Source organism: Pollachius pollachius (assembly GCF_949987615.1).
Source record: "Pollachius pollachius genome assembly, chromosome: 7".
In the NCBI taxonomy this organism is placed as follows: Eukaryota; Metazoa; Chordata; class Actinopteri; order Gadiformes; family Gadidae; genus Pollachius; species Pollachius pollachius.
Window position 1 is genome coordinate 2187371 of NC_136940.1, and position 24635 is coordinate 2212005.

A 24635-nucleotide genomic window follows, 5' to 3' on the forward strand; every position below is an offset into this window, starting at 1 on the left:
TTCCGGAGCCGCGGGGGATTCTGGGAATTGGGGTTGTCAGTTGACAAGGGGTTTTGTTAATTTATTCTGTTGTTAGGGTTAAGTGGGGTTAATGGGTTCGGGATGTTGGGTGTTCTATTAACATGTTCATTTTTATTGTTGTTGACACCGCCACCGAGAGTGACGTGTCCGTTGTAGAGGTGAACTACTATTTGTGAAGTCGTTAAAAAAAATAAAAACCAACTCTCGTAGTCGTGCGGTGTAAGGGGTGCGAGTGTGGCACTAAGCGGTTGAACCTGGTCTCCCGTCTCATTCTTCCGTCTCTTCCTGACCGGCGCCATAATACTGTAATGACCACAGGCGAGGTAGTGAGCGAAGTAAGTCCATAGGAGCTTTATTAGATTCCTCAAAAAGGACAGACAGGCGCAGCTCAACCGGTACACTCCACAGCCGGACACACCCACACGGAAGGAAACCCCCGGGACCCCCCACTCAGAAGGCCCGCCCCTTCCTCCCAAACCCTGTGACGCTACATTACCCCCCCTTCACAAAGTTCCTCGCCCCGAGGAATCACAGAAAAAAACAGCCCCCAGAATAAACGTAACTTCTCTTTAACATGACGTGCCCCCCCACATAACAACAGGCACAACGCTGAACAAAATTACTAAACTAATCCTACCGATAGCAAACAAAGTCTTTTAAGTGCCCTGGTGGCCCCCTGGGCCGTCGAGAACCCCCTCCCCGGGCCTCCGGTACAAAGGGAACGGGGTCTTCAGCACCTGGGAGGGGGCGGGGGGGCGGGGGGCAAAGGGTATCGGATACAGGGGAGGGCCGGTTATCCCCGCCAGCTGGGGTAAAGGCGTCCGACCGAGGCCCCGCTGGTGTCGCCGGGGGGGTGGGCTTTGAGGCGGCAGGGCGGCAGCGAGGGGTAACGGGACCCCCCTGGGCCAGTGGGGAGGCACCCCCTTTGTACGGAGCCAGTCTGTCTCTGTGCAGTGCCACCCTTCTTCCTTTAGGTGGTAGGTGCAACAGGTACACCACCTCACCCAGCCTCTCCAGAACTCGACAGGGGCCCACCCAAGGACTGTCCAGTTTAGGGCATCTCCCCTTCTTCCTTTGGGGATTGAACACCCAAACTAGCTCTCCCGCCTGGAAATGCCGGCCTTTGCTTTTTATGTCGTAATTCCTTTTCTGCCTCACCCCTGCCCTCTGCTGTTGCTCCTGGGCAAATAGGTGGGCCGACTCCAGGCGATCTTGGAGTCTCCTGGCATACTCAGGGCCAGGGGAACAGTCTGGGGCATCCGGTGGACGACCGAATGCCAACTCCGCCGGGGTACGAAGCTCCCTTCCCAGCATGAGAAGGGAAGGCGTGCATGACGTAGACTCCTGCACGGCGGTGCGGCAAGCCATGAGAACCAGGGGAAGGTGGTTATCCCAGTCTCTCTGGTGCTGGGAGGTGAGGATGGCCAGCTGTTGGCCCATGGTGCGGTGGAAGCGCTCCACCAGTCCATCACTCTGCGGCCTCTGGGGAGTGGTGCGGGTCTTATGGATGCCCAGGCGCTCACACATAGCGGAGAACACCCGGGACTCAAAATTTCTCCCCTGGTCGCTATGCAATGTCTCTGGCACCCCAAAACGGCTGAACATGCCTTCCAACAGCGCGTCGGCCACGGTCTCAGCTTCCTGATCGGGGATGGCATAGGCTTCGGGCCACTTGGAGAAGTAGTCGACGGCAGTGAGAACGAAGCGGTTGCCACGGTCCGAGCGGGGCAGCGGCCCCACCACATCCACCGCCACCCTCTCCATAGGCGCGCCCACCAGAAACTGCTGAAGGGGAGCATGTGAGCGCCCGTTGGGGCCCTTCCGTGCGGTGCAGGGGTCACACCGACGGCAAAAGTCCACGACATCCCTCCGGGACCGGCCCCAGTAAAAACCCTGGCGTAGGCGTCGGAGTGTCTTAGCAACCCCAAAGTGCCCCGACCCTGCAGCTCCATGCATGGCCTCGAGCACAGCCCCCTGTAGGCCCTTGGGAACCACAACCTGCCACCTTCTTCGCCCGTGGCCGGCTCCTTCCAGGCCTGCTGCAGCACGCCCCAGCACGCCCCCGCCCCGTCAATGAATGAATGGCCCGGGAACCGCGGGCAACGTGACGGCGGCCCAGTCCAACGCCCTGGCAACGCAGCCACCGCGAAAACAGATCGCGCGCAGATATGTAAACTGTATCTGTAAATTTTAAATGCAATATATTTGCATTTCAAATATATTTTGTATTTGAATGCAACGATCCTTTCGTTGAGACTACGTTCAGAGCAGCTGGAACTGAACAACAGCAAGAGGAAGGAGGAAAACGGGCTATGAAACAAAATTAATTGGTTTTTTTGCTATCGCCTATGTTTGATTGTGTTGTGTTGGTTATGTAAGGGATGATCACTGAGAGGCAGGGCAATAAACAGGTTTATATGCCCGTCTCGTGGACGGCTGGAGAAGAAAGGAATGATAAGTAACCTTCATTTTACATCTTAAATGAAGTAGAATAATGAACTGTTAACCCGCGAACCTGGGTTATGTTATTCAGCGTTACTATAGAGATCATGACGATAGCTGATGTAATGGGAGTCCGGGCGTGAGCGGGACCGAACTGCGCTGTATGACCACTGTTACACTGAGCATAGGGTATTTGTTTCAGGTAGCCTATTTTTGAACCAAAAAGATTTGAAAACCATGCAAGTTTCAAATATCCCCCCCAAAATAAATCACGTTCCCAGCGCCCCCGTTGAGGAACCCTGCTATAACTGCTCTCAGCTTTGACAAACGGGAGGCATGTGGCTCAGGAGGTAGAGCTGGTTGGCTGGTAACCGGGAGGTTCCTGGTTCGATCCCCGGCTCCTCCTAGCTGAGTGTGGCGTTGTCCCTGAGCGAGACGCCTAACCCTGAGTGCTACCGACGAGCTGGCTGTCGCCTTGCGTAGTCGACACCGCCGTCGTTGTGTGAATGGCTGAATTTTAGGAAATGTTGTAAAGGCTTAGAGTGGCCAATGGTTAGAAAATAACTATATAAATGCAGTCCATTTACGATCCCCCACTTTATAGAGGATTTAAAAGTGTATTTCATATGGAGGCAGTTCTTCTCATGTGACATACGCAATCCATAAAAGCACATGAGTTCAATCTGGTGTTTTGAATAAAGGAGTTATTTACACATGTAGAGTAGCTGCTCCATTCTTCTGCTGCCCGCGGTTGTGAGTTGACGACTCGGAGGCGGGGCCAAGCTCCGACCGGCCTACCGATTGGTCGAAGCCACGCGACGTTGCGCTCTCATTGGTTGATTTCAACGGGGGGAGTTTGTTTCTTCCCGATTGCTCTTCCGGCTTACATGTTGCGGAAAAAAAGAGAAAAGACGAATGGAAAAACATTGAGACTTAAAAAAGCAACTTCGGCCCCGATTTCTCCACCAAAAGGTACAATGTGTGCAGAGTGTGAACCCGCGTTGATGCGTAGCGTGTGTGGGGCGTCAGCCCGTTGATTGTGGGTTCAGTTTAAAACGCGTTTGAAACCGGCGGTGTTTAGCGAGCCTAGCGTTAGCTCGCATGCTAACGAGCTAACCTAGAGCAGTGTCTCCCTGCACTAATTTCACACTATTATCCTCCAGATAACACAGAGCAGGGTTCACCTGCGCTAATATCACACTATTATCATTCAGCATCGTTATTGACAGTGTTGTGACTTTAGAGGGCGTTTGCAGTGAGCGACGCAGAGGCTGTACTTGTGTGTGTGGGGGGGTCTTCACTTAGTCGATTGTCTGACGGTCACTATCTATGTGTAGCATTACACAGATCAGCACTTGAATGTATTGACGGCCAGGGTCCCCTTTACACCGCGCAGCGACGACCCGTATGATCCGGACTAACAGCGGGGGTCCAAACGAGTTGGATGAATCGCTGTGTGTTCGCTTTGAGTTGCTGTTGGGCATGGCTAGCGACAACCGAGGGAACATCTCGGGGTGTGAATTTAACAAAATGCAGTCTGTCTTGCAGTCTGGCTTCTCACGTTGGCTCGAAAAGCTGGCGATCAATCTGTTAGAAAATATGCTGTTGCGAACATATCGATTCGGTAGTTTGAAATGAGAGCTTGTAGTTTCTGTTGACGAGGACCGTTTGTCCGTAAGCTTCTGTGGTCGTCTTTAACTAAATTGAAAGTTAGAAACGGTTTCGATGTTAATGATCGACTTGTATTTTCTAGATCCTAACTGACTAAAGAGATGAGCTCCCAGCAGTTCCCCAGACACGGCATGCCGGGCTCCACCGGAGGGCCCCAAATCCCGGGTGGTGGAAACCTGGTCTCTGTGAACCAGCAAGGCCAACAAGGTAGGAACCCCATCATTGACATTTACATTTAGGGCATTTAGCTTTTATCCAAAGCAAAGTATAATAAGTACATTTGTCAGAAGAAACACAAATATATTGCTGTCGGTACAGTAAGGAAGTTCATAGTACCAACTGCCAAGCACTAACAATCGCTAGGTTAACCCATTCCCCGTAAAAAAACACAGATAGATAGGATAAGATGCTACACAATCCTAAGTACTATTTTTTTTATTGCAAGGATATACAATAAGTATGTAAATGAAGTGCCAGGATGTACATCATACCATAAATGCGTTTGAGGGGTAAGGGGGGGGGGGCTATGCAGAGTATCCTCATAATCCCCTCATATGTTACAATCAGCTGTTTCTCTCTCTGATTCTCTCTGCTCTGTGCCTGTCAAGTGCCGCCTTTCACCTGTTGTTTCCCGCCTTTAGCTGGCGGCGACCATGAGAGCGGCCGCGACGGAGACCACGCCCCCCAAGACCACCCCCCCGGCGGGGGAGGGGCGTCGCTGGCCTTCCGGGACGACAAGCAGGAGACGGTGGTGGTGCGACCCTACCCCCAGGTGCAGACGCATGGCCCGCCCCAAACTGCCCCCCAGCCCATCCCCATCCAGCCGGGCACCCCGGTGACGGTGTCCGCCGCCCCCGTCCACCTGCCCCAGGGCCAGCTCCCCAGCCTGAGCGAGGGGCCGGTGAAGGTAGGGACCCCCTCTGCTGGTCACCTTAGTGTCTGTGCTTAGTAAGCATTATTATGTGTGATGGTTATGGTGGTCAGCCGAAAGGCACTGGGTTCGATCGCTTACCTCTGAGGACCACCGGTAGAAAACCATGAGCCAGATGCTCCCTGATACCTAGCTGCCCCGTAATGACATCTATTTAAAAACAAATTCAGTGGCCGTAGTGTTATGGATGCAATGGATAGTCAACAGTATGCATTGTTATTCCCATGCATTAGGGGGCGCTCTATGGCACCTGTTCAGTGTAACTTGTGACGTTGTTCTTGTGCTAGTAAATCAGTGGGTTCAGCTCAATTCAACTCAGTCCGTCACTAACAAGTTATCCATATATTATATAACAAACATAATGCGTAGCTTTGGATAAAGCACGTGCTGGATGACGGGGTCATCATGTCCCTGTGTGTGGTCTGTCTGCAGCTGAAGCCCTCCATGCCCAGCCGACTCATCGCCCCGGCCCCCGCCTCGAACCAGACCCACCACTCCACGCCCTCGAAGGTGCCTAGCAACCTCACCGTCACCATGGAGAGCAGCATCACTCCCACCCCCTCCATCCCCGTGGCAACCATCAGCGGCCAACAGGTGAGCCTGTCCATCAGCGTGTGCTTTATACTCCTACTCTTCAACCAGTCAAACTTTATATAACTTTTAAAAACTTTTATATTTATTTATTAAAAAAACACTGCTTTTCATGCAAAAACAACAACAAAAAGTGCAGGGATACTCACCGAGAAATATTCGACAGCTAGATTGAAGCAAAACATACCCATTGGAAGAAGGAACAGGAAGCTAAGCTAAAGAATTTAGTTTTAAGATATTGTTTGAACAACCGTGGACCCTATATGCTGCCCACCTCCTCGGAGGTTGTAGGTCACGGCTTAGGTCTCCTTAGGGACCAAAAGGAGGTCAGAGTCAGAGGCAAGAGGTCTAGAAGGAGCAGACACTGAAAGCAAAACTATGAAGCACTCAGGTGCTGGTCCATGAAGTGATTCATGGACCTAACAGGAGGGTCTCATAACGTGTTCCGAAGCAGCTCGGGACTTGAAGGAGTTGATACGGAGTCGCCCGCAATGTCACTCAAGACTCTCAGTGCCCTCTTCTAGTAGAACAAAGCGTGTTCCACTGTGTGACGGTTCCCCTTGAGGACCAGGTGAGGCGTGGGTTCTGGGTGTGTCTGCCTGTTCGTCGACCGCCTGGTGTTCTCTCCCCAGGGCCACTCCGGTAACCTCCACCAGCTAATGTCGGCCAACATCCAGATCATCCGCAGCGGCGCGCCGGTGCAGATCGGGACCTCGGCCGTACCCCCTCAGACCTTCAGCTCCCACCTCCCCCGCGGTAGGCGTGGCCTAATGACCACCTCACCCCACTCCACAAACTGACCTCGGGTTAACTGGGTACACTTAACCTTAACTTAAGTAAGGGTACACCTAACCTTATGGTTAAGTGTTGCCTCAACATGGGGATCCATCCTACTGTAGTTGATCCCTGTGGTTCTTTTACTGCCTTTTGGTTAATATCGTTCTTACGGTTAATGTGCTGAAGTTCTTGTGTTTGATGTATATTGTTTTTATTGTCGTTATGGTTAATGTAGTTCTTGCACTGCTTGTAGTTCTCTTGGTTGATTTAGTTATTCTTGTAGCTCTCATTGCTGGTCTTGTAGTCCCCATGTCTCTGAAGTACCCGTGTGCTTCCTGTGTTCCTCCAGGTGCGGCTGCAGCAGCGGCGATGTCCGGCCCCAAGACGGTCCTGCGGCCCACGACCGGAACCAACTCCGGCCAGGGCCAGGGCAACGTGCCGCACATCATCCACCTCGATACCATCAGGGTAGGGTGTTCCCATACTCCCAATTAGGGCTGCTAGATTATGGGGAAAATCATAATCACGATTATTTTGGTCAATATTGAAATCCTGATTATTCAAACCATTATTTCTGAGTTTGAAAACATGTTGTATTTATTCAGCATGTCTCTCCGATTTTTTTCCTTCTAACTTAGAACTTTGAAATTTCGCCTTAAAAAAATACACAAAATGGTCAAAAAGAAAATGTTCAGAAAAACTTGATTATGTTAATTTTGTGATCGTTTGACACTAAAATTGAAATTGCGATCAAAATTCGATTAATCGCCGAGCCCTACTCCCAATAGAAGCTCAGCAACACTAACTCAACCAACTCCAATATGACTGCATAACCATACAGTGAACCCAATACAAACTGCTTCACGAAAGCAATAATGCAGAATTAGTCTGTTGACGGCTCTGGGACCAGGAGGTACAGTGCTCTGTTACCATGGGGACCAGGAGGTACAGTGCTCTGCTACCATGGTACCAGGAGGTACAGTGCTCTGTTACCATGGTACCAGGAGGTACAGTCGGACAGCGACAGCAGCTCTGTTACCATGGTAACAGGAGGTACAGTGCTCTGTTACCATGGGGACCAGGAGGTACAGTGCTCTGTTACCATGGGGACCAGGAGGTACAGTGCTCTGTTACCATGGGGACCAGGAGGTACAGTGCTCTGTTACCATGGTACCAGGAGGTACAGTGCTCTGTTACCATGGTACCAGGAGGTACAGTGCTCTGTTACCATGGTACAAGGAGGTACATGCCGATAGCACCCACAGCTCTGTGACCGTGACGCCGCCTCTGTCCCCACAGACCCGCCCCCCCATCACCACCACGACGGCCGTGCTGCCCACTGTGGTCGCCCCCACCTCGGCCAGCAGGACCCAGTCCCCGGTCATCAACCCCGCCGTGACCCAAGCTGCTGACATGGTTCACGGGTACGTACCACTGGACGGCTTCCTGCTGGACCCTGGTTCTCTTATTATTATCATTTTATTCAAGCCCAGTACCCTTCTCCCCAGCACAAAACGTTTTGGGAGGGAAATAAGGGACATTTAATATGAATGATGTGCTGACATCCATTTCCTTTTTTTATGTTAACACAATTGTTGGCTTGGGCATTTTCTTAGTTCAGTGAGCAAAATGGGGATGTGATCTAACAAACTTGAATTTTACTATTCCAATTTACTTAATTTTCCTAGAGGGGGTTTCAAATTCAATACGTTCGACCAAGGAGAGATTATTTTGTGCACATAGTCAATACAAGAACCACTCTGAAATCCCTCCCGTTCCCCCATCGTGTGGCCCGATCCCCCATCTCTATCCCCTCTCCCCAGACGGCCCGGCCTGACCATTCACCCTCCCCCCGCCACCATCAGCATACAGCGGCCGCAGACATCCCGCGACACCACGACCCGCATCACGCTGCCCTCCCACCCCGCCCTCGGAGGCTCCAAGCCCCAGCAGCCCCACGCCCTGACCCAGGTAGGACACAAGACACGCCCTGGCCCAGGTAGGACACAAGACACGCCCTGACCCAGGTAGGACTGGGACACGCCCTGACCCAGGTAGGACACAAGACACGCCCTGACCCAGGTAGGACTGGGACACGCCCTGACCCAGGTAGGACTGGGACACACCCTGACCCAGGTAGGACTGGGACACGCCCTGACCCAGGTAGGACTGGGACACGCCCTGACCCAGGTAGGACTGGGACACGCCCTGACCAAGGTAGGACACAGTTCAGGGTCTATTCTATTTGGGTGACTGATTCTTGCTCTCGCACGTTGTCTGTGGTTCCTCTCCGCAGAAGTCCATCTTCAGCAACATGACCCCGATGGCTGCTGCTACGGTGGCTCCCATCGTGGCCACCAACGCCGTGCCACCCACCACCACCATGGGTACGCCCTCCGTCATACTGGGGCTGGGCGGGCGGGCGCCATTAAAGTTAACCGCATTGAAATGAAAATATCGACTTTTCATGAAAACCCAGTTCAGGCTCATTAAGGATATTTTCGATGGTATGGTGAAAATGTACTGGATAAGTATTGACCCTTTTGGGTACATGTAGGCGTGTATGATTATATGTTAGTAAGTGTATGCTTGTATCTACAAATACACTGTATGTATGACATTTGTTTGTTACTCTTAAGAATGTGAGAAGGGGGGACTTGATATAAGCTGAAGCCTCTGCCCCTACCTTATGATTACGACCAATAAAATGCAGTAATTCATTCATTCATTCATACATTCAGTTCAATAGTCAATATTAGTAACCATGAGAAGAGGTTGTGTCCAAGGTGAGAACACCCCGTTCTGTCAACAAACGACGTAGCCTGACCGATCGATCACTCTTCCTGTCGCTCCTCCAGCCCCACACTCTCAGATGACCAGCAACACCATCGTAACCATGACGATGGCATCCCACTCCTCCCACGCCACGGCGGCGACCACCTCCGCCATCCCAGTCGGTGAGTGGTTTTACTTACCAGTTCACACGTCACACATGGTACCTTAGACTTACAGTGCAAGTTGGTGATGGTTTTACGTCCTGGTCCAAATACAACCAGGGACTAACAGCAACCAGCTCTAGGGCTCTTAAAGGACATCCATTTCTCCATGTCGTTCACCTGGTTGGGTTTCAGTCTCTACAGCTGGTATTTGTTTCGGAGGCAAACTGTTTCTGTTAACTTGAATAGAGTTTTATAAACGGGGCAAGGTACGAAAACCACACTCTGAGGGCTTGAAGGACGATTGAGAGAATATTTTTTGTCCAATCATACCCGCTGTGTGGTTCTAAAGAGGAAGTAAAAGAGGAAATGGCTTTACCATGGGCTATAAATAGTGTTACTCTCATTGCGGGGATGAATGATAACGACCTATACATGACCAACACATGATATAAACAGTTATCGTGCAGTGATAATTGACTAATAGATTGTATAAACAGGGTTTGTTGTAGATAATCTCTCTTACATGATATAAACAGTATTATTTATACATAAATAATACTGTATATCTATCTATCTCCCCATGGATATACAAGTGTTGCCTCACCATTGGGATCCATCCTGCTTTAGTTCATACTTGTGGTTCTTTACATATTTAGAACACTATATATACAGTGGGGCAAAAAAGTATTTAGTCAGCCACCAATTGTGCAAGTTCTCCCACTTAAAAAGACGAGAGAGGCCTGTAATTTTCATCATAGGTAAACCTCAGTTATGAGAGACGAAATGAAAAAAAAAATCCAGAAAATCACATTGTCTAACTTTTTTTTAAAGAATTTATTTGCAAATTATGGTGGAAAATAAGTATTTGGTCACCTACAAACCAGCAAGTTTTCTGGCTGTCACAGACCTGTAACTTCTTCTTCTTTAAGAGGCTGTTTACCTGTATTAATGGCACATGTTTGAACTCCTTATCAGTATAAAAGACACCTGTCCACAACCTCAAACAGTCACACTCCAAACTCCACTATGGCCAAGACCAAAGAGCTGTCAAAGGACACCAGAAACACAATTGTAGACCTGCACCAGGCTGGGAAGTCTGAATCTGCAATAGGTAAGCAGCTTGGTGTGAAGAAATCAACTGTGGGAGCAATTATTAGGAAATGGAATACATACAAGACCACTGATAATCTCCCTCGATCTGGGCCTCCACGCAAGATCTCATCCTGTGGGGTCAAAATGATCACAAGAACGGTGAACAAAAATCCCAGAACCACACGGGGGGACCTAGTGAATGACCTCCAGAGAGCTGGGACCAAAGTAACAAAGGCTACCATCACTAAGACTACGCCGCCAGGGACTCAAATCCTGCAGTGCCAGACGTGTCCCCTTGCTAAAGCCAGTGCATGTCCGGGCCCGTTTGAAGTTTGCTAGAGAGCATTTGGATGATCCAGAACAGGATTGGGAGAATGTCATATGGTCAGATGAAACCAAAATAGAACTTTTTGGTAAAAACTCAACTCGTCGTGTTTGGAGGAGAAGGAATGCGGAGTTGCATCCAAAGAACGCCATACCTACAGTGAAGCATGGGGGTGGAAACATCATGCTTTGGGGATGTGATTTTCTAGATTTTTTTTTTTTTTCATTTTGTCTCTCATAGCTGAGGTATACCTATGATGAAAATTACAGGCCTCTCTCATCTTTTTAAGTGGGAGAACTTGCACAATTGGTGGCTGACTAAATACTTTTTTGCCCCACTGTATATATATGTATGTATGTATGTATGTATGTATGTATGTGTTGTAAATATGTTGTCTGTTCTCCTCCCCAGCCAAGGTGGTCCCCCAGCCCATCGCCCACACGTCGCCCCGCGTGCAGCCAGACTACACCGGGGAGAGAACCAACCTCCTCCCCATCCCGGGGCACCGGTCCTCCCCCAGCGCCGTCACCATGGAGGCCCGCAGCGACAACAGGTGGGGGGGGGGCGGGGTGGGGTAGTGGGTGGGCGTGTGGTGAAGGAGGTGGGCGGAGGCGGAGCTGTTTAGGAATTATTAATAAACGAAGGTTTGCAGTGATTTCACAGCCGTGGTTTTCAGGGATTGTACAACAGCTAGGGGGCGTAGTTCGGCAGGACGGGAAGCCAATCAGAATCAAAGACCTTTTTAGTTGGTTCATACCCTTGTCTTGTATAACTTGTGCTGTTACTCCTGCCAGTGGTTCCTCTCTGTTCTTTTTTTATTTTTTTTTAGAACAATTTTTATTGGTGAAAAGCATGAATAAACAAACACAAGGTTCAATATACAGGTCACCGTTTTTTTTTTTTTTTTTTTTCACATTCTTCGTAACCCACCCACCCCCCACCCCTAGAACTTACCCGAATTTTTTTTTTTTTTAAATAAAATAAAAAGGATGAAAAATACAAAAAAAAACAAGTTCAGTCAGGAGGAAGAACAGTTAAGTCATTAAAATATGAGACAAATGGTTGCCATTGTTCCTCTCTGTTCTAAACCGACCGACTCTGTCTAACGCCCTCCCCCTGCAGGTCAACGGTTCCGCTTCAGTTCCAGTACTACCTGCCCGCCTACCCCTCTTCCCCGTTCCACACCTACACCCCAATCACCAGCTCTGTGCCAACCCTCCGCCAGTACCCAGGTGAGGACATGTCCCGTGATGCCCCAGCACCCTCCTCTCACTGCTCACCATCTGGTCATCTAGCAGGGGGTTATATCCAGAAGGGCTGGAGTGAATACAGAGACGAGTCATTAAGGAGCAGGTTGGGTTAGACAGTACAGAGACAGGTCATTAAGGAGCAGGTAGGGGTTAGACAGTACAGAGACAGGTCATTAAGGAGCAGGTTGGGTTAGACAGTACAGAGACAGGTCGTTAAGGAGCAGGTAGGGGTTAGACAGTACAGAGACAGGTCATTAAGGAGCAGGTAGGGGTTAGACAGTACAGAGACAGGTCGTTAAGGAGCAGGTAGGGGTTAGACAGTACAGAGACAGGTCGTTAAGGAGCAGGTAGGGGTTAGACAGTACAGAGACAGGTCATTAAGGAGCAGGTAGGGGTTAGACAGTACAGAGACAGGTCGTTAAGGAGCAGGTAGGGGTTAGACAGTACAGAGACAGGTCGTTAAGGAGCAGGTAGGGGTTAGACAGTACAGAGACAGGTCGTTAAGGAGCAGGTAGGGGTTAGACAGTACAGAGACAGGTCCTTAAGGAGCAGGTAGGGGTTAGACAGTACAGAGACAGGTTATTAAGGAGCAGGTAGGGGTTAGACAGTACAGAGACAGGTCGTTAAGGAGCAGGTAGGGGTTAGACAGTACAGAGACAGGTCGTTAAGGAGCAGGTAGGGGTTAGACAGTACAGAGACAGGTCGTTAAGGAGCAGGTAGGGGTTAGACAGTACAGAGACAGGTCATTAAGGAGCAGGCAGGGGTTAGACAGTACAGAGACAGGTCGTTAAGGAGCAGGTAGGTATTAAGTTAAAATGGGGCAAAAAAAACAGGGACCCTTACCCCCCCCCCCCCCCCCATCTGACCTTTTGACCTTTCCCTCCCCAGTGACCCCGCAGGCCCCTAGCTCCGCCCTGCCGACCCCCGCCGGCGTGGGCGTGGCCACCACGGTCCATCTCAACTCCATGCAGCTAATGGCAGTGGACCGCATCGGCCTGCAGTCGCCCCAGATCGGGCCCCAGGGCCTGCAGCCGGGGGCCCTCACGGCCCAGGGGCTCCAGCCCACGCCCATCGGGGTGCAGGGGCTGCACGCGGGGGCCTCTATCACCAGCGCCCAGGGCCTCCAGCAGGGGCCCCTCGTCAACCAGCAGAACCAGCAGCCGATGGACGCCAAGCCTGGTGAGACCTCCAGCGACACAGACCAGTAGCACACACGCACTGGGAGCACTGGGTGTAGCGCTGAGGAGTGAAGCACCAGGAGGTCGTACACATGCTTAGGAACACGGCGGTGAAATGGTTGACCCGCAATTCTGGCCAATCAGAAACAGCCATTGAAGCGAGTATTTGGCACCGTTTTTGTTAGCTCCGCTGTGACATTAGTTGTCGGTCGGTCAATCAATCAAACGTTATTTATATTGCACTTTTCATGCAAAACTTTAATCCAAAGGGCTGAACAAGGGAAATTGTGTTTATTCATTTGACACAGAGATTAAAGCACAAAAAGATTACATATACTTGATCAGTTGGGCGCAATCTGCCACCTCACCACATGATGGCACTAAATCCTCCCCGACACGTCTTTAAGGTTGTGTTCGTACATTGCGCCGCGCTCGTCTGCCTGTAGTCTTCCTCGTCCAACCCTCGTCTCCGTCTCTCAGGCATGGTTCTGGCGGACGCCTTCGTGGCGAGCACCATCTGCAGCACGTTTGGCGGCGCGCAGCCCGCGGCCACCATGGTCCAGGCCCACACCCAGGGGGTGGGCGGGGCCCCCACGTTAGCCTCCTCCCCCCGGCCCAGCATCCTGCGCAAGAAGCCCACCAATGACGGGTGAGTACAGCACTGAGTGACAGGCGTTCGTCGTGACCTCATCGCCACAGGCCATGTGTCTTGGTCAGTCAGGGTTGGTTAGTTGGTTATACATAGAGCAGTTGTCTTGTCACCGAAAGGTTGCTAGTTCGATCCCCAGCTCCTCCTAGCTGAGTGTCGACGTGTCCCTGAGCGAGACACTTAACCCTGACTGCTCCTGACGAGCTGGCTGTCGCCTTGCATGGTTGACTCTGCTGCCGGTGTGTCAATGTGTGTATTAACCGACGTAAGTCGCTTTGGATAAAAGCGTCTGCTAAATGCCCTAATTGTAATTGTGTCTCTTGTTCCTGAGCAGGGATCGTGACGATACTGTAAAGCCCGTTAGATGCCTACTATTGTGACAAGATAACCACCTTATTTACAAGCTTAAAGCATGGAAAAGCGATGGCAACTAGCCCAGTGACCTTAAGCTTAGAGATGAGTAGGTACAGCCAGTCCATGAGGGGACCTGGTTCAGGGTGTGTGTGAGATGTACAGGTCTGACCTGGGTCAGAGCGTCTGACCTGGGTCAGAGCGTCTGACCTGGTGCAGAAGACGTCTGACCCGGGTCAGGGGACATCTGACCCGGGTCAGGGTGTGTGTGAGATGTACAGGTCTGACCTGGGTCAGGGGACGTCTGACCTGGGTCAGGGGACGTCTGACCCGGGTCAGGGGACGTCTGACCCGGGTCAGGGTGTGTGTGAGATGTACAGGTCTGACCCAGGTCTGACCTGGGTCAGAGCTTCTGACCCGGGTCAGAGGACGTCTGACCCGGGTCAGACGTCTGCGGCGTTGGAAGCTGATAGGGGCGGCGGACGGTCGGGCCTGGCAGTCTGGGTCAGGCCAGGAGAGGGTCCGCTCCTTGTGCACTGTGGGTAACGTCCCTCTTGGTTCCAGGTGTGCCCGGAAGAACCTGATGTTGGGGGAGCCCAACGCTGGCCGGTTGGAGGGCTCTGTAAGGGGCTCGGGGTCTCCAAGGCCGTCAGGGTGAGTGGCAATCAGCCTACAACAACAGTATCCCACATCCATCCATCCCTACATCCATCAGCTCCTACAACCTTCATCTCCTCCATCATTCAGCTCCTTCTCCCTTCATCTCCTACATCCTTCATCTCCTCCACCCTTCATCGCCTCCATCCTTCATCTCCTTCATCCTTGACCTCTGACCTCTTTCTCTCTCTCAGGCTGAAGCCAAAGGCCGAGGTCCACGTTGCCATGGCGCCGCCCGTCATGGCGGCGGTGGAAGCCCTGCCCTCCCAGCAGGGGGTGGAGCTCCAGCAGCAGGCGGTGGCGTCGTCCCCCGCCCAGCACCTGTCCCAGGCCCCGCCCCCCTCCGGCCCCCCTCCCCCCTCCTCCTCCCAGCCCTCGGCGGTGCTCTCCGCCATGATGCCCGCCAACATGGCCGTGTCTCCGCCGGTGCCCGCCTCCATGGCCAACACGGTGGCCTCGCCCACGCAGCCGGCCGCCAGCAGCACGGCCGCCGGCGCCCTCTGCCCAGAGGTCAAGATCAAGCAGGAGGCGGAGCCTATGGACACCTCGCATCCCGGTGGGTGGTTGGCCCCTCCCACTCTGGCCCCGGGGTCTTTATCGTAGAACTAAATGACCTCTGACCTCTGAAGGTCTAGTGTTCTAATGTTATAAAGTATTATGTACTCTAGTATTAAAGGTGTAGTATTATAGATCCTAGTATTATAGATCCTAGTATTATAGATCCTAGTATTAAAGGTGTAGTATTATAGATCCTAGTATTATAGATCCTAGTATTAAAGGTGTAGTATTATAGATCCTAGTCTTATAGATTCTAGTATTAAAGGTGTAGTATTATAGATCCTAGTATTATAGATTCTAGTATTAAAGGTGTAGTATTATAGATCCTAGTATTATAGATCCTAGTATTAAAGGTGTAGTATTATAGATCCTAGTATTATAGATTCTAGTATTAAAGGTGTAGTATTATAGATCCTAGTATTATAGATTCTAGTATTAAAGGTGTAGGATTATAGATCCTAGTATTATAGATTCTAGTATTAAAGGTGTAGTATTGTGTACGTGTAGAAGCCACCATGTGACCCCAAGTCCCCCCCCACCCGGTCCCAGGTCCTAATGTCAGCGGGGCGTTGGGCATGGGAGCCCATGGGTCCTCGTCGCTCTGCGGCCCCCTGCCCGGGGAGCTCCTCCCTGGGGCGTCGCCGCGTAAGAAGCCCCGCAAGCAGCAGCACGTGATCTCCACGGAGGAGAGCGAGGTGGTGGAGACCAACTCCACGGACGAGGAGCGCGGCCTGGGCCGGCCAATCACAGGCCGCGCCGAGCGCCGGGAGTCCCCGCCCCGGGAGTACGTGGGTGAGTAGCCGGACCCCCTCCAACCGGGTCCGAGGGAGAACCACACACCAACGGCCAGCTGTTTGTTTGTGTGTGTGTGTGTGTGTGTGTTTGTTTTTTTGTTATGGCACCCATTGCCATCCTGATCATCCCTGGAAGGCGGAAGGTCTGGGCGATTAATTGAATTTTGATCGCGATTTCGATTTTAGCGTCAAACAATCTCAAAATGAGAACACTTGGATACATATTGGTAAATTATTTTAGATTCTTACTTTTTCTTTTTGACCATTTGCGTATTTTTTTTAAGGCGAAATTTCAAAGTTCTCAGTTACAAAGTGTTTTTCGGGAGAGACATGCTGAATAAATACATCATGTTTTCGAACTCAGAGATAATCGTTTGAATAATCGTGATTTCAATATTGACCAAAATAATCGTGATTATGATTTTTTTTTTCCATAATCGAGCAGCCCTAGAACGAGGGATCCCCCACCCTGCGTTCCTTCTCTAGATGTCTTCCTTGCTAATTAAGGGAGTTTTTTTCTTGCCCTCAGGGGTCTAGGGTCGGGGGGGGGGGGGTGATAAACACCCCCCCCCTGTTAAGCGCTTTGAGACTGTACCTGTGATTCAGGGCTATGCAAATTAAATGTAATTTTGAATTTGAACGACGCTTGAAGATAAGTTAGAATTCGATGGCTCCCTCTATGGGTGAAACACCTGCTACTGCATGCATCACCACCGCCCACCTGCATGGGACAGGGTGATGGTCGGTCAGCCTGTCAACTGGTACAGTCCATGTGGTTATTATATCCATGTGTAGTGTTATCTTGCTGACGTGTGTGCTTTTGTGTTTGTGTGTGTGTGTGTGTGTGTGTGTCTCCAGACGAGGAAGGAGTGCGATACGTTCCGGTGAAGCCCCGCCCCCCTGTCACTCTGCTGCGTCACTATAGAAACCCCTGGAAGGCCGCCTACCACCACTTCCAGCGCTACAGCGACATCCGGGTCAAAGGTCAGTCTGTCTCCTATACACCATCCGGACTGTGATGATGATCTTACCAGTAGTGTGTTGTTGTTGTTGTTATGACCCGTGAGGCTCCAGTAGTCCATCTGGACTAGGCCAGATTCTGATGGGTTCTCGTCTCTCCAGAGGAGAAGAAGGGGTCTCTGCAGGAGATGGCCAACCAGAGGGGCGTGGCCTGCAGAGCTCAGGGCTGGAAGATCCACCTGTGTGCCGCACAGCTCAGACAGCTGGTGAGTCCCCCCTCCCACCTGTAGACCTGACCCCACCCTCCCACCTGTAGACCTGACCCCACCCTCCCACCTGTAGACCTGACCCCACCCTCCCACCTGTAGACCTGACCCCACCCTCCCACCTGTAGACCTGACAACCCCTCCCACCTGTAGACCTGACCCCACCCTCCCACCTGTAGACCTGACTCCACCCTCCCACCTGTAGACCTGACCCCACCCTCCCACCTGTAGACCTGACACCCCCCCTCCAACCTGTAGACCTGACCCCACCCTCCCACCTGTAGACCTGACCCCACCCTCCTACCTGTAGACCTGACCCCACCCTCCCACCTGTAGACCTGACCCCACCCTCCCACCTGTAGACCTGACCCCACCCTCCCACCTGTAGACCTGACACCTCCCCCCTCTCACCTGTAGACCTGACACCTCCCCCCCCTCTCACCTGTAGACCTGACACCTCCCCCCCCTCTCACCTGTAGACCTGACACCTCCCCCCCCTCTCACCTGTAGACCTGACACCTCCCCCCCCTCTCACCTGTAGACCTGACACCTCCCCCCCCCTCTCACCTGTAGACCTGACACCTCCCCCCCCCTCTCACCTGTAGACCTGACACCTCCCCCCCCCTCTCACCTGTAGACCTGACACCTCCCCCCCCTCTCACCTGTAGACCTGACACCTCCCCCCCTCTCACCTGTAGACCTGACACCTCCCCCCCCTCTCACCTGTAGACCTGACACCTCCCCCCCCTCTCACCTGTAGACCTGACACCTCCCCCCCCTCTCACCTGTAGACCTGACACCTCCCCCCCCTCTCACCTGTAGACCTGACACCTCCCCCCCTCTCACCTGTAGACCTGACACCTCCCCCCCCTCTCACCTGTAGACCTGACACCTCCCCCCCCTCTCACCTGTAGACCTGACACCTCCCCCCCCTCTCACCTGTAGACCTGACACCTCCCCCCCCTCTCACCTGTAGACCTGACACCTCCCCCCCCTCTCACCTGTAGACCTGACACCTCCCCCCCCTCTCACCTGTAGACCTGACTCCCACCACCTCACCTGTTTACCTGACCCTTATCCCATAGACCTGACTCCCACCCGTCCTTGTAATAAGGTTGTTTGAGGCCTGCTCTGTCCACCGGGGTGCTGAACCTGTCCTGTGCTGTTCTTCAGTCTAGTCTAGAGCACGACGTGTACAGCCGTCTGTCCGGCCTGCAGGAGGGACTGATGCCCAAGAAGAGAGCCGCCGCCTCGGACGACGACATGCACCGCATCAACGAGCTCATCCAGGTGAGGACACACCCGGACGCGCACACACACCCACGCACACAACTGGACACACACACCCACGCACACAACTGGACACACACACCCACACACACAACTGGACACGCACACCCACACACACAACTGGACACACACACCCACACACACAACTGGACACGCGTGTCTTAACAGACACTCAGCTTAACTGACAAACTCACCTTAGCAGACACACCTGGTTACACATACCTTGACATTTTAATACTAATCGTATATTATTATTATTATTATTGTAACTTTAATGCAATAATCACAGCTCAGTCACGTTATTTGTAGTCACCTTAACTTTTCCGTTATGACTTAATCCTTACTTTAAGCTTCAGTGAAGTTCGCCGCTGTTGGGGTTTGCGTTGCCCCTGACACCCGGTGCCGTGTGCTCCCCGCAGGGCAACATGCAGCGCTGCAAGCTGGTGATGGACCAGGTGACGGAGGCCCGGGAGACCATGATGAAGGTCCTGGAGCACAAGGACAAGGTCCTCAAGCTGCTCAACAAGAACGGCAACGCCAAGAAGTCCTCCAAGCTCAAACGCAAGGAGCGCGCCTGAGGGGCGTGGCCTGAGAGGCATGGCCTGAGGGGCGGGGCCAGGGGCCGCGGCGTCGCCTGAGGGGCGGGGCCAGGGGTCGGGCGTCGCGCCTTGAGTTCTTCTTCCTGGAGCTGCTAAGAATCTGGTGCTAGGTCACGCTACGTACAATCGCTGGACCCCCCCCCACACCTGGGGCCGCGCTGCCTGCCTGAGAGAGGGAGAGACACCCCACCCCCTCCTCTCCAGGTGAACCACCTTACCACACCACACCTGGCGCGAGGACCTCAAGGAACTTTACAGACGCTCTCTTTTTTTATATTTTCAAAATCCTCTCCCCCCCTCTCCCCTCTCCCCCTCCCCCCTGTAAACTAACAGTAGTAGAGAAATGTCTCTTGTTTCAGTGGAACCCTGTAGGAAAGGATATATTTATGTAGTGATTCTTTGTGTGTGTGTGTGTGAGGAAGAATGCGTGTGCCTGAGGAGGTGTGTGTTTGTGTGTGTATGTGTGTGTGTACACACAGTATCCAGAGAATGGAGAACATATATCAACTCTAAAGCCAGGAAAGTGATGTTTTACGAAGTATATGAAAATCATCTAATAGAAATCTTCAAAACACGGTGTGGATTTGTGTCCATGTGTGTGCGTCCGTATACAGACTCGAGTCTCGACCATGTGCTCTTCTCATTCATCCGTGCCTTCATGTTCTCGTTCCATCGGGCGGACTGACAGACAGACGGGTGTTAATATCTCCAGAGGTATTAACATGGATCGCCCAGCGGGGGAGAGGAGGTGGACCCGAGCTCTGCTCAGGTCACCACCTCGCGCTGCGTTTAGATCTCCTCACTCAGCCCTCCCTTAACCCTTCAGCTCTCCTCCAGATTACGGAGAGAGCGATGGAGAAGGCCGTCACGTTGTTCAGAACCGGGCGTCTCGCCGCTCAGAGACCCGACGTCAGTCACGCCAAAACATGCTCTTATACAGGAAACATTGCGTCCATGGAGGTTCAGATAAAGGACAGGCTGTGAGTGAACTAGGATGAGAGAATACTTCCAGGTGTCCGTTAGAGAGAGGCGACGCGGTGAGGGGGCGACAGCAGTGTAGATTCAGGTCCGGTAAGCCCCGCCCTCCCCAGGGCAGTTGTGTGTCTTCACCGCGGGCGAGTTGGACGACTTGGTGTTCATGCGTAACACTGTAAATGTGTCCTTTCGGATTTCTTCTTTTCCGTTTTTTTTTTTTTTCATTGAATTTATTATCTATTTTGTTTTTCTACTAAATGGAACATTTCATCCTGTGGGGCTGCTGAGCGTAACCGCGGTGACGAGGATGGGGTCCGGTGTTACCATGGTGACGTCCAACTGTTGTACATTGTTACTTGTCCTGTGTACTTGTAGTAAAGCTACTTCAACAATATGCCAAGACGTCCCGAGGAACTTGTTTACACACACACACACACACACACACACACACACACACACACACACACACACACACACACACACACACACACACACACACACACACACACACACACACACACACACACACACACTTTATTGTTTAGGGTGTCATTATATTCGAGTATGACTGATGAGGTACACATAATCACACTGATAAACCATCAATAATATTGTCACATGAAGACCTTGTTTCCTGGTATGACGTGGTTATCATAATGAAGTCCTTATGGTCAGAGATTAAAGCTCAAACCATATTGTATTATGATTCGAAAGCAGCATTCTCCCCCCAAATAAATCTTCCTATTTCATTTTAGTTTTTTTATTTTGGATTTCTCAAAGTACATTTTGGGTGAAGCTCTTATCCTAGCTATCTGTTGTCTACGGGGAACGGGTTAACCTAGAGATTGTTAATGCTTGGCACTCGTTTCTATGAACATCCTTACTGTACCGACGGCAATATATTGTTGTCTCTCTTTCTTCTGACAAATGTCATTATTGTAAGTCGCTTTAGATAAAAGCGTCTGATGAATGCCCTGAATGTAAATGTTAACTCTCCTCCTAGTCCCTAAAGGTCCAGTCGCTCCAGCTCTGGAAGGAGGCCCTTCAGCAGGCCCGCGGGGTGACAAGGTGAGATGTTATCAGCGGACGCGTCCGGCTGTACTCTGGTCTGTCCTCCTCGTGGATTGCCGTTAGAGAAACGCTGGTTAATCTGTAGCGACGCAATGTTGGTTTCACCTGGCATTCCTCCCCTCGCCCTTATCGGTTTACGACCTGATTAGTGGTGGATGTTCTCCCTGAGCTGCCAAGAGGTCTTGGATGGAAGGCACCGCGAAATGTGTCAAACATAAACATTTAAAATCGAGATGAGTTGATGGAGGAACGGACTAGTCCACCCCTGTCCACCTCTAATCAGCTTTTGGTTCCATCCATATGAAATATTTGAATGGCTTCTATTAAAGTTAAGACGTTAATATGAATCAAGTTGCCAACCAAATGCAAATGGACTGATGACCTATGCATAAAGATGGCATGAGAAGTGACACTTTAAGACACTTGCCATGACTAGTGTGACACTTTTTATCAGTAAAGATTCTAATGCTGTTGTGTTTCTAGCCGCACACTAGTCCTATCATGACAGTCCTGATGTGAGCCTGTCCAACCGAATTTAGCATTTGCTGTCGTTTACAGAACTACACATTTAACAATAGTTAATATCAGTCATTTATTTAGTGTGTTGGCAAAGAAGAGTTGCAAGCCGCTTAAGTAAACCACTTAGTTTCTTCTTGAGTCTCCTCAAAACGATGTGTATTTATTTTTCTGAAAGACGTTTAACAGACAAGAGAAGGTTCAGATCTTCATGTTGTGTTCGGACTCTTGTTTGGAGGATCGATGTGACGCGTCAGGGCCTTGCCCAGGCCAGGAGAGCAAAGTCAAAGAGCCATAAACACGTCTCCACGGCTGCTCCGCACTCCACTTCCCGGTTTCCTTTCCCTCAGGACTTTACCCGGTTAGGACTTCAACTTCTACATGGTAGAAACAATACCTTTTCCCCAGTGAAGAGCCGTCCTACATCAAACTAACAGAAAGCAGTTGACAGCCAGGTAAGAACTGACTCAAGTATCACCTGGTACTTTTGTAGGTCATGTTTCTATCGAATTACAACGTAATACATCTACAGCCTGCTATATGGATGTACGTGTTGTTAAATGGACCAGGCTTCACATTTATTTAAATTATTTAAATCTCTGTTACCTTCCAGGTTTTTAGTGGGACACTGCTCTCAAAGTAAATAAAATGAGAATTTATTGTTTATAATGCTCATATAACCGACTTTCCACCTCACTGTCCTTTCTGAATGCATTTACTGGACGTTGTGTTACATTAGCTGTGCTGGGTTGTGTCGTTGAGTGGAAGTGAGTCAACCGACTCCCTCTGGTGTGAAAACCTTCCGTCCTCCGAGGCTGGCCACAGTCTTCCACAATGCTGCATCTGGCGGTAAGAGGGACATCCATCGTGAATGGATCACATCCAAATCAAACCCTTCTATTATATTCAATTGTATTTGTCATACATATATGCCCCGAACAACCCTTTGAGACTGTACCTGTTTTTAAGGGTTGTTCGGGGCCTATATGTATGACCCTAGCCCCTGACCCTAGCCCCCCAGAGCACAAGATAAACTCCCTTAATCGGCATGGAAGATGCTGTGTTCTATGTTCTACGTTGTGTCTCCGTGTTAAACGAGCGGTGGTCTCGGTTCTCCCCCGTCCCCAGGGAGACTACGTGTGGCTGGACTCAGGGACCGGGGTCCCGATCGGGGCCCGGGTCAAAGACTCGGAGAAGGGGAAGCTCCAGCTGGTGGACGATGAGGGGAAGGTAAGGCTCTCCGTCGTCACGAGGATGAGGCCGTAAAACCGTGAGGTCACACGGCTGTAAAAAAACGGGGGCGTCAGACTGGGCTGGGCGTCCATGGCCACATTGGTCTCTATTTCGAAACTAGAGACTAGATTAAATGTTGATTAGGACGGATAAAGGGAGCTTTACTGCTTCTACATGGAGGGCACGATCATGTAGTGGGTGGAGGACTCACAGCCCAAAGGTTCTGGGTTCGATCCCCAATGTCCACACGGCCTACCTGCTCGTTCTTTGCACATTCACTATTCACCGTGTGTTGCTCTGGAGGGAAGTGTGGGCTGGATCAGTGGTTCTCAAACCTTTTCTACGAGTGTACCCCGTCTTAGTTATTTTTTCAGCTGATTTCCCCCTTCACCGGCACAAACTCATTAAAAAAAAGAAAAAGGTATAAATAATGTCTGTGCGTTCTATTCGGCAGTGTAATCATGAACATTAAAAGGGTGCAAATGCGCACTATTTAGTGAGGAACATGGGCCTATTCCTCATACGACTGTTGTCTTATTTCTCCCCACAAAAGAAGCAGTATGCCCTGGGAGGGTCAGACTAACATTTTGGTTTTTCCGGGTACGCTTTATAACAGATTTTTTTTAACAGATTCTCCTGGTGTTCAGATTTACATTTCACTCGCACATATTCTCGATTTTCGATTGTCTAGCTTCAGAATTTAAACTTGCTCAGTGAAAAACAAAACAAAGAGTTAGCACTTCTTCCTTGAGCAGTGCAGAGTACCCCCTGCACTACTGCAAAGTACCCCTAGGGGTCGCGTACCCCTATTTGAGAGCCACTGGTCTAGACGACTAAGGTGAACCCATGGAGCCGGTTGTCCTGTGTGAGACCTCAGACCGTGCTGTTGTGACCGCTCCAGGTGCACAAGGTGGGCACCAAGGAGCAGGCCGCCCTGCGCCCCATGCACCCCACCTCGGTGGAGGGGGTGGAGGACATGATCCGCCTGGGGGACCTGACGGAGGCCGGCCTGCTGAGGAACCTGCTGGTCCGCCACAAGGAGGGCAGCATCTACGTACGGAGCCGCCTGTCTGTCTGTCTGTCTGTCTGTCTGTCTGTCTGTCCCTCCCGTCTGTCTGTCTGTCCCTCCCGTCTGTCTGTCTGCTCCTCCCGTCTGTCTGTCTGCTCCTCCCGTCTGTCTGTCTGCTCCTCCTGTCTGTCCGTCTGTCTGCTTCTCCTGGCTGTCTGCCTGCCTGCCTGTCTGTCTGCTCCTCCTCCTGTCTGTCTGTCTGTCTCTCTGTCTGTCTGCTCCTCCTCCTTCTGTGTGCCTGCCTGCTCCTCTGTCTGTCTGCTTCTCCTGTCTGTCTGCTCCTGCTCCTCCTGTCTGTTTGTCTGTCTCCTACTCCTCTGTCTGCGCCTCCTCTGTATGTCTGTCTTCTCTCTCTGTCTGTCTGTCTGTCTGTCTGTCTGTCTGTCTGTCTGTCTGTCTGTCTGTCTGTCTGTCTGTCTGTCTGTGTCCC

The 24635-nt window shown here is 51.3% G+C and overlaps 2 protein-coding genes across 2 annotated transcripts in view; both read left to right on the forward strand.

Moving 5' to 3' along the window:
• Positions 1-3338: 3338 nt before the first annotated feature.
• sap130a (Sin3A-associated protein a) lies at positions 3339-20692 on the forward strand. The gene is made up of 21 exons (XM_079740490.1): positions 3339-3435; positions 4217-4341; positions 4776-5041; positions 5498-5659; positions 6289-6412; positions 6783-6901; positions 7733-7857; positions 8257-8404; positions 8730-8820; positions 9292-9390; positions 11201-11342; positions 11912-12021; positions 12928-13218; positions 13698-13866; positions 14782-14871; positions 15069-15430; positions 15982-16224; positions 17085-17210; positions 17349-17452; positions 18626-18742; positions 19162-20692. Exons 2-21 carry the CDS (start codon positions 4236-4238, stop codon positions 19318-19320), a joined length of 3153 nt encoding a protein of 1050 aa, XP_079596616.1. The 5' UTR covers positions 3339-3435; positions 4217-4235; the 3' UTR covers positions 19321-20692.
• A 2045-nt stretch (positions 20693-22737) lies between these two features.
• Positions 22738-24635, forward strand: part of myo7ba (myosin VIIBa) — a gene marked incomplete at both ends in the record, with an annotated part of 33550 nt that continues 31652 nt past the window's right edge. The window contains 3 exons of the mRNA XM_079740346.1: positions 22738-22752; positions 23032-23133; positions 24038-24190. Of these exons, the coding sequence (XP_079596472.1) occupies positions 22738-22752; positions 23032-23133; positions 24038-24190 (270 nt within the window). The remainder of the gene's footprint in view (positions 22753-23031; positions 23134-24037; positions 24191-24635) is intronic.